This window comes from Ricinus communis, chromosome 10 (assembly GCF_019578655.1).
Source record: "Ricinus communis isolate WT05 ecotype wild-type chromosome 10, ASM1957865v1, whole genome shotgun sequence".
In the NCBI taxonomy this organism is placed as follows: Eukaryota; Viridiplantae; Streptophyta; class Magnoliopsida; order Malpighiales; family Euphorbiaceae; genus Ricinus; species Ricinus communis.
The window spans coordinates 17,548,061-17,556,645 of record NC_063265.1 but is presented as its reverse complement, the minus strand read 5'-3'; the positions used below and the strand labels follow the sequence as shown (position 1 = coordinate 17,556,645).

The 8,585-nt window shown below is 31.4% G+C and overlaps 1 protein-coding gene across 2 annotated transcripts; it reads left to right on the top strand.

The window, feature by feature from the left end:
- Window positions 1-2,807: 2,807 nt before the first annotated feature.
- Window positions 2,808-7,252, top strand: LOC8259790 (E3 ubiquitin-protein ligase RHF2A). Of its 2 annotated transcripts, none has more exons than XM_048369590.1 (9): window positions 2,808-2,827; window positions 3,677-3,820; window positions 3,961-4,007; window positions 4,963-5,025; window positions 5,172-5,280; window positions 5,395-5,747; window positions 5,871-5,978; window positions 6,068-6,426; window positions 6,905-7,252. In XM_048369590.1, exons 2-8 carry the CDS (start codon window positions 3,719-3,721, stop codon window positions 6,372-6,374), a joined length of 1,089 nt encoding a protein of 362 aa, XP_048225547.1. In that variant the 5' UTR covers window positions 2,808-2,827; window positions 3,677-3,718; the 3' UTR covers window positions 6,375-6,426; window positions 6,905-7,252. The 2 variants fall into 2 exon arrangements, with proteins under 2 accessions (XP_048225547.1, XP_048225546.1); XM_048369589.1 differs by lacking the exon at window positions 2,808-2,827 and adding an exon at window positions 2,834-3,056.
- Window positions 7,253-8,585: the final 1,333 nt, after the last annotated feature.

The following is an 8,585-nucleotide window of genomic DNA, read 5'->3' as shown; positions in this document are numbered from 1 at the left end:
TAGCTTAATTAAAATCTTGAATTCGAACTTTGAATATAGAATTATATAAATACTTTTAAAATAATATTTTATTATTCATAAAAAATTTATCCGAAAGTTCTAAATTAACTCTATACCAAAAAGAAAAAAATGAATAAGTTTTCAAAATGTTCACTAAAAGGATGAAATCCTATTTGACAAAAAAATAAATACTTATTCTTTGCCAACTAGACTACGAGGAGCATTTAATATTTTTAAAAGTAAAACTAATAAACTAGAAGTGGATAGACGTATCAACTCAGCTAAAGAAGGGTAATGGTCAAAACAAAGGTAGAGAAAATTCTAAAAAACACATATATAAGAAATAAAAGTTGATGGGCAATAAATTAAGGTCTTGATTTATTGGTGAAAAGATAGAATGGGAATTATTTATTTCTATTTTTGGTATTTAATTAGTTCAAAATTATTTTTTATTTTATAAAAATGAAATTAAATAAATTATAACTGATTAAATAAGTAAAATATTAATTTAATTTTTATATTATTTTATGTATTTACTGCATATTATTAAGGATTGTTATTTTCTATACTAATCAAATATTGTTATTAATGTCGACAATAAATAAAAGATAATTTTCACTTTTTAAATTAAAAGCAAACATTGTTGATTTTTACATATTCTGAATATATAAAAAAATATAAATGAATAACTTTAATTTTTTAAAATTTTCTTTTTCTTTTTTTCTTTGGTTCTTTTGTCTATCAAATATTTTTAAACTTATAAACATGAAAAATATTCTTTATTAGATAATTTTGGATTGAAATCCTACTGAATACAATGAAAGGATTATGAGAAAAATAAATTTGTTATGTATAATCTAATACTATATAAAATCATCCAAACATCAACCCTCCATTTTTTTTTAATAAATAACAAAATTTAAAAGTGTTTCTAAATTTATAGAACTTTCTAATAAAATAATTTAATAAAAATTATTTTTATTATAAAGGGATGGTATATAATAATTAATAATATTTTATAGCAATATTAATGACCACAAAAAGGAAAGGTTATAGGATCATATGTCTGCATTTCTAATTGACAAAGAGAAACATAATGTTTGGACATTTTTCATTCTTTTAAAGTATATTCTTATCTCAATAAAAGAGGGCCTGCCTGCCAATTTTAATCTGGTCCACTTGAGATCAAGAATTCCAAGGAACTGTCCTCATGTCATTTATGTTTGTCTTTGAATGGCATTATTGAGAAAAAAGAAAAAGAAAAAGAAAAAGAAAACTTTTGTTGACCAACCAAACCTTATCAGTCCCCTTCTAATATAAGAATTAGATGCTAAGAAAATTAAGTAAATATAATACTAATAATGGAACTGCTACATGATAAACCATTATCTACCATTTCAACATTCCATTAATTTTACCTAAAAGTACAATATCAGGAGGAAAATATTTTTTAAGAAATATAGGGGAAAATCAGCCCATCTATTCAATTATTGAAGAATTGTTATTCTAAAAATAATGTAAAAAAAAAAAGAGTTAAAATTATTACTTTAATACTCATACTAACTCCTATGTTTCTTTCTCTACTTACTCTTGCTTTCAATATCATAATCATAACAAATACACTATGTGCCTTTTTTTTCTTAAAATAATAATAATTATACTTTAGCAAATAGGAAAGAATAACTTCTATAACCAGAAAAGAATATCATACTACTAATACTACTTATTTAACATCCTCATCATATTCAACCACAATGCCAATGATTGTGACAAATACAAAATAATAAAAAATAAAAAAACAAAGAATTCAAAGCTGTAACAATAGTACCAATTTATGCAATGCCCTTAATAGTATAAAATTTCATTAAAATAAAGTAGTTTTGACGTAGAAAGATCCACGAATAATCTTGAAAACTATTTTTGAATTGTGAACTCTTAACACATTAATACGAAAACCCTAAGAACCAATTTGGCTCAACCCCTAAAAAAGGCTTTTTATTGAAGTAGAATTTGTTGTGCTAATTTATTTCATATTAAATTCTATATAAATTATCATTTTATAGTATAAAATAAATAAAAGAAGATATCCAATAATAAGAACCCTAACATTGGTAAATAAATATAAAAACAGATAATATATAAAATTAAATTGTAATAATTAATTGGAAAATAATAAATGGAGTTTTTAGTTAAAATTATATAAGAAAACAATAAAGGAGTTTATATGATATTGTCAAAAGAACAAAAGAGATAAAAAAAAAAAAAGAAGAAGTGGGGCATAAATGATAAAAAGAATATTCTAGTGTGACATGAGAAAAGATGCAAAACTAATGAAAAAATAAGAAAAAACAAGGGAAAATGGAACAAATCTCAATGATGCGGTGGTGGATTTGGCTCTTCAACAAACAAATAATAATTAATTGAAAATTTAAAAAATAAATTATAGTTTATTTCCTGAAGTTTAACATATCACACTGATATTCTTTTAATACTCCAAAAATTTCTTTTGATTTTATAATAATAAATTTAATGAATATAATAATATTATTTAACCGTTAGCCTACCTAAGTTAAAAATAATTATGGTGCCAACAGTAATTTTATTATTTTTATTTGATTTAACTGTTTATAGTAAAAGAATGGAATTAATATTATTTTTGAAACGTCAAGGAGCATTAGTGCAAATATGCCAAACTTTATAAGATAAGTCGTAATTATTTGAAAAAAGAAAATAAATAAATAAAGGAAGTAACCAACTATCAAACAAAAAAAAAAAAGAAGAAGAAGAAAAACAAAGCCAATCCATAAATAAAAAAACATGATTAAAGGTAAAGGTGGCCACGTCTTGTTTTTCTCTCTCTCTCTCTCTGTCTCTTTATCATCATTTTTGAAGCTTCCCTGAATTCTAGGGTTTCCATGGATCTCTAGCACCATCTTTATTTTCATTTTCCTTCCAAAATTTTAAAAAAAGATTTGATCTTTCATCCATTTTGACGGCCGTTTCTTGAGTTTCTGTCTTTACCCATTTTCTGGAGCTTTTTCTTTTTCTTAATGGAGGTAAACCCATGTGTTATTTGATTTAGCTTTACCCGTTGAACTTTTATGGGAGTAATTATCTTTTTTATTGTTTAATTTATGCTCCTTGATGGGTTTACTGTTTTATTTAATTATATTGCTTAATTTCCATCTGGGTTCATTTGTATGTCTAGAGTTTTAGCTAATTTTTGTCTGGAATGGCTTTTGTATTTTGAAATACTCTATAACTTTATGCGATGATATGGTTATTTTTCTGTTATAGAGAGAGATAGTTTTCCTTCGATACTGTTTCGTTGCTGAATTGTTCATTGATCGGGCATAATTTGAGTTTGAAAAGTAAGATGTTATTATTGGTTTGGCTCTGGAAGGACTTCAAAGATAAAGTTTTTGGTTGCTGAAATTTTGTGAGAATTTGTGGATTTAAATTAATTTTCCGGACATTAGAAATGATCATATGTATATGCTTGTGCTTATTATTTTAAGGAATTGACGTTTGTCTACTGCTTGGGTTTATAGTATCTTTTCATTTGGTGGCTTAAAAATGCCTCATGCCGTAAGCAATTCAAACAAGAAGTATTACTTGTTTCAGTTGAGTGTTAAAGTTTTGTAATTTTAGCCAACTGAATTTTAATGTTTCAAAGGTTCTGGGGGTGGAGGAGGCCAAGAAACCTGAAACTACCCATATGGCATCAGCTGCAGCTTTTGTGGAAGGAGGAATTCAAGAGTCATGTGATGATGCTTGCAGCATTTGCCTTGAGGAGTTTTGTGAAAGTGATCCTTCAACGGTAATAACTTGTGTTGTATATGTTGTAAACCCCTCTCCTTTTGCGTCCACATGTACACATGGATATCTATGCATCTTCTTAATATGATTATTTTGGTGCGTGTTTTGTGACTTAAATTTGTGTTCTCTGTCGTTTGGCAGGTGACTAATTGCAAGCATGAGTATCATCTTCAGTGCATCCTTGAATGGTATACCATATTATATTTTTCTTCATTGTTACTTTGTGACAGTTATCATGTTAATTATTTTTAAATAAATCCTTGTATGTGTGTTTCGTTTTTGTTCTATTGTTTATTTGATATTATCGCCATGCTTCTATTGGGCTTCAGGCTTAGAAAATTGAAGGAAGAAGTAGATGGAGCATCATATGATTTTTCTGTTTTAAATTTTCTGTAGAAAATGGATTTAATCTTGGAACTTAAGCTTAAGATATTGAACTCACTTGATTGGATTTAGAGAGAGGGGTGAGGACCCAATCATGATTTTGAGAAATAACTTGACATATGAAATAAAAGAGATAAGTTTTTAATACTTAACATGATTTGGGGGGGACATATAATTTGGATGTCTTTGTGTTGTCTAATTTGATACCATCGTGGATTGTGCTATGCTATGTGTTATTACTTATCAGGCCATAAGAGATGCTCTGGTGATGCTGTATCATTGATGTAATCTGTTGCATCTTTTTGTGCAGTTTGTAAAATTTTTTCCAACAATTGCAACCTAAGCTTCTTTCTGACAATCCAATCCCTATTTTATTGCTCTCTTGTTTGTCATCTACAAAAGCAAAACATAGTCTGAATCTTCTTTGGTCAGTGTTTAATGTTTTCTCATGGAAATAGTCAGTGGCTTGTATCTACATGCCCCGAGTTGGTGATATGTGGTTTCCATAATAGATAACCTTGACGCTAAATTCTAGATTTATGAGGGTTTTTTCCTCTCTTTATCTCTTATTTTAGATTTATTGCATTTTTAATAATCCTAGTTGAGCGATCTAGTATATATGAGAACGATATACATGGCTAATCTGCTTAAAGCACTAGTTATTAATGGTCGATGTGGATCACTGAGGTGTAAAAGGTGTTGTGGAAAAGGATGAACAAAAAGAAAGCCTTGACATTTACACTAGATTATGACATGTAGGTGCCAGAGAAGCTCTGATTGCCCCATGTGTCTGCAACCCATCAGTCTAAAGGATCCCTCCAGGTTGGTTTTGGTTGTTCTTTTTGTTATTATTATTATTATTATTATTATTGCTACTATTTTTATATGTACCTTTTGATTTCCTAAACTTCTGGTATGTTTTTTCTTTTCCGAGTTTTACGAATTAACTAATGCATAAAATGTGGCAGTCAAGAATTGTTTGAGGCGGTAGAGCGGGAGAGGAAATTCAGGGCTGCACCATCAAGAAATGCTACTATATTTCGTCATCCTACACTTGGGGACTTCGAATTGCAACATGTCTGTTTCTTAATCATCACTTGGGATTTGTGTTTACTATTATTTTGTTATCAAACACAATGCAAGCAGTATGCGTCATATTCCAGTTATTTAATCTGTTGGATTGTAATGCAGTTGCCAGTTGGTGCAAGTGATTCTGATCTTGAAGAGCGTATAATCCAGCACCTGGCTGCCGCTGCTGCTATGGGAAGGGGCCACCACTTTGGCAGGAGAGAAGGCCATAGAAATAGGCAATCTTCCCATGGTCGTCCACACTTCTTGGTATTTTCCACCCATCCTAGTGCACCTTCTTCTGGCCATGTGTCTTCTTCTCTGGCTCAGGTAGGAGGGGAAAATGAACAAGCTTCAGATACTGTAACTAGTCCATCAGTTCCACTTGCATATCGTGGGAATGTTTCTGTTGTAATGGATCAGAGTTCATCTGCGTCTGGATCTACCGTCATGCCTATAAATAATCAAGGGGATCGGTACTTGTGATTTTCCTTTAGTTATTTTATCATCAATGGTTTTTGTTTGTTCAAATTTCTTTTTGTGGTCTGTATACTTTTTGTATACTGATTGATATTTTTTTGTCACTGATTTCTTTACAGAAGCAGCAGCAGTCATTCTCCACCATCAAATCAAGATAGAGCAGGACCATCAGAATTTCAGTCATTTTCAGACTCTCTAAAATCTAGACTTAATGCAATGTCAATGAGGTGTAGAATAAATGAATATCACTTCATCTAGCATCCTGATACATTTTCTTTATTACTAGTTTTAATTTCTTTTTAACACTTGCACTTAGATACAAAGAGATTTCAAGAAGTACAAGAGGGTGGAAGGAGAGGCTGTTCTCTCGCAACAGCTCAATGTCAGATATTGGTTCTGAAGTTCGGAGAGAAGTGAATGCAGGAATTACAAGTGTATCTCGAATGATGGAGCGCCTTGAAACCAGAGATAACAGTACTGCTAACCACGTTTCTGTCTCAACTCAAACAGATTATTCAGTTGCTGAAAGGAGCAACCAGAACAATGTCAATACGCGAAGAGAGAGCCCTTTAGGTGAAAGCAATACACCAGCTTCTTTTGCTGCAAGCTCGGCTTCTACTTAAACTAGAAAAAGATTGTTCCACAGGATCTGTCCTCAGCATTTCATCTTTGAAGGTGTGTGGCGATCCGAGTGTGGATTTTCATTTTTCAAATAATTTGTTTACCAAAATATCATTAGTGCGCCCAAAGTTGGGTTTTATCCTCAGCATTGAATTATTAGGGAGCCTTTCTGTAGCTGCATTTCCAAGGTTTGCTAAACTGAATGCATGTAGACTGGTGAAACTGACTGAGGACATAGGTGCAAACAGCTGAGCACTAAAGTGGATAGCCATTTTGATGCTTTTGGTGCTTTTCAGGCAGTTGTATAGATGTGTTAATATAATCTGCTGCATGACGCTTGGATTGAAACAATTGCATTTGCTGTGAAGAATCTTTTGATATGACATGCTTACTTGGTGGTGTTGCTGAGAACTTGGTCAAGGCTCTGGCTAATCCAACTTTATGGTGTTGTAGAATGCTGAGTGTCTGTATTGCATCATGTGATTCTTTGCAGGGTATTTTCACCTAATATGAACTGGGTTTGGATTCTCAGGTTGTAAACTCTGTTTCTCCAAATATGACATGCTGAGGAAAAGATGCTTTGTAGTTACAGGACAGAGGTGTGCATCCTCCTGATACTTAATAAAAGAGGTAAGACAGAAATCATGAAAGAGCTTCCATCTGGACAGATTTATGGACACCCGGGTATATGTATGTAAATTTGTTTATTGCACCCAGATTTGTTTCCCAAGCAGAAAATTAATCTTTTCTTTTTCTTTAGAAAAATGGACATCTGCAAGAAACATGTATTTGAACTATGTCTGGATGGTTGGATTGTGGCACAATGTGGATGCTAATATTATCTAATCATATATCGAAATCGAATGGGATATTTGACGAATGAGCCTGATAATACTGTTTTAAAAATATGGTGTGGGGATTATGGGATGAGCATTTCTTACAATTTGCGTAATAATTCTATAGTCCGTCCTAGGTATGAATTGTAGCTAAGTAAAACCTCCCCACATTAGTTGAAACAATGTGAGGCAGTTGAACGAGAATTGATAAGCATTTTTCTACATGAAATGAAGATCACCCGAGTGGATTATTTATTGTAATCATATGTCCTGTGGTACTGAGGATGATGTCTGCTTAGAAGAACAACATACCTTTGATGAAGGGCTTCACTGCCAATTGCCTAAAGCTGTTTGCCACAAGCATTGCATACTGAAGTAGACAGTTAGTTTCAAGTAGCAGGAGAATGAAGTGGGATTTTCCTTTACTAGGTTCTCTAGACTTTGCATCTTTAGCAAAGATGAATTTAAGGATGCTTGGGCTAATCCATCCTGTTTATAATGTTACTTCTACATAAATAATTCATCTGCACTTTGACCTTTCTTTCTTTAATCCTAGGTGGATATTCCCAATTCTAACTAACCTTATATCTAGGATACTTTGATATGTTTTAGTAATGGAATGGAAATGTATGGTGAATGTCCAAAACTTGTAGTTGAATTACTTCAATAGGGTTAAATGATGAAATTATAATTGTATACTTACTAGTAGCAGATGTTATCTTGTTTCTATCAAACTATTCAACTAAAAATATCATTGAAAAAATTCGGATTCCCTATCATATCAGACAAGAAAATGATATCATATTTTAAGAATTGCATCTAATACCCATCACCCAATTCTTAAGCTATCCAATGCCAATGTAATGTGTGCCTCTAGAAGCTTTATGTTTGCAATGCACTCTAGTTTAGTTCTCTTGGTAAAAATTCTTGAAGCTTCAGGTTCCAGATGGTGGCTTAACAGACCCACTCTTACCAACCCCTTTTAAGCTTGAAAATCAAGGACCAAATCTTTGAGACCTGGATTAGGTTCCAGTCCATGCATGCAAGTGTTAAGACAATTGGGCATGCCTTTAAATGATTGAAGGGAAATCCCCAAGAAAGACAATGTAACCTTCCTCCTTTCCTTTCTGTTCCTTTTTTTTTTCTTCCATTCTTAATTGGGCACCAAAGATCTTTTTCTTACTTAATAATTGATCCACTAAACATTTGAGAATGGCTAAAGATACTGTCTCTTAACAAAATATCATATCATATCAAATCTGAAATTGTAAATAATATCTTAAAAATGTTGCTTCTATATGGTACATGCTTTTTTTAAAAAACAATTTAGATATTTTAATGTGGTACATTTATTACCAAGACCCACCCTTGTCTTCT

Coding starts and splice junctions, on each gene's coding strand:
- LOC8259790 (XM_048369589.1), top strand. Junction 3,821..3,960: donor GTGAAAGTGATCCTTCAACG/GTAATAACTTGT, acceptor GTCGTTTGGCAG/GTGACTAATTGCAAGCATGA. Junction 4,008..4,962: donor CTTCAGTGCATCCTTGAATG/GTATACCATATT, acceptor TATGACATGTAG/GTGCCAGAGAAGCTCTGATT.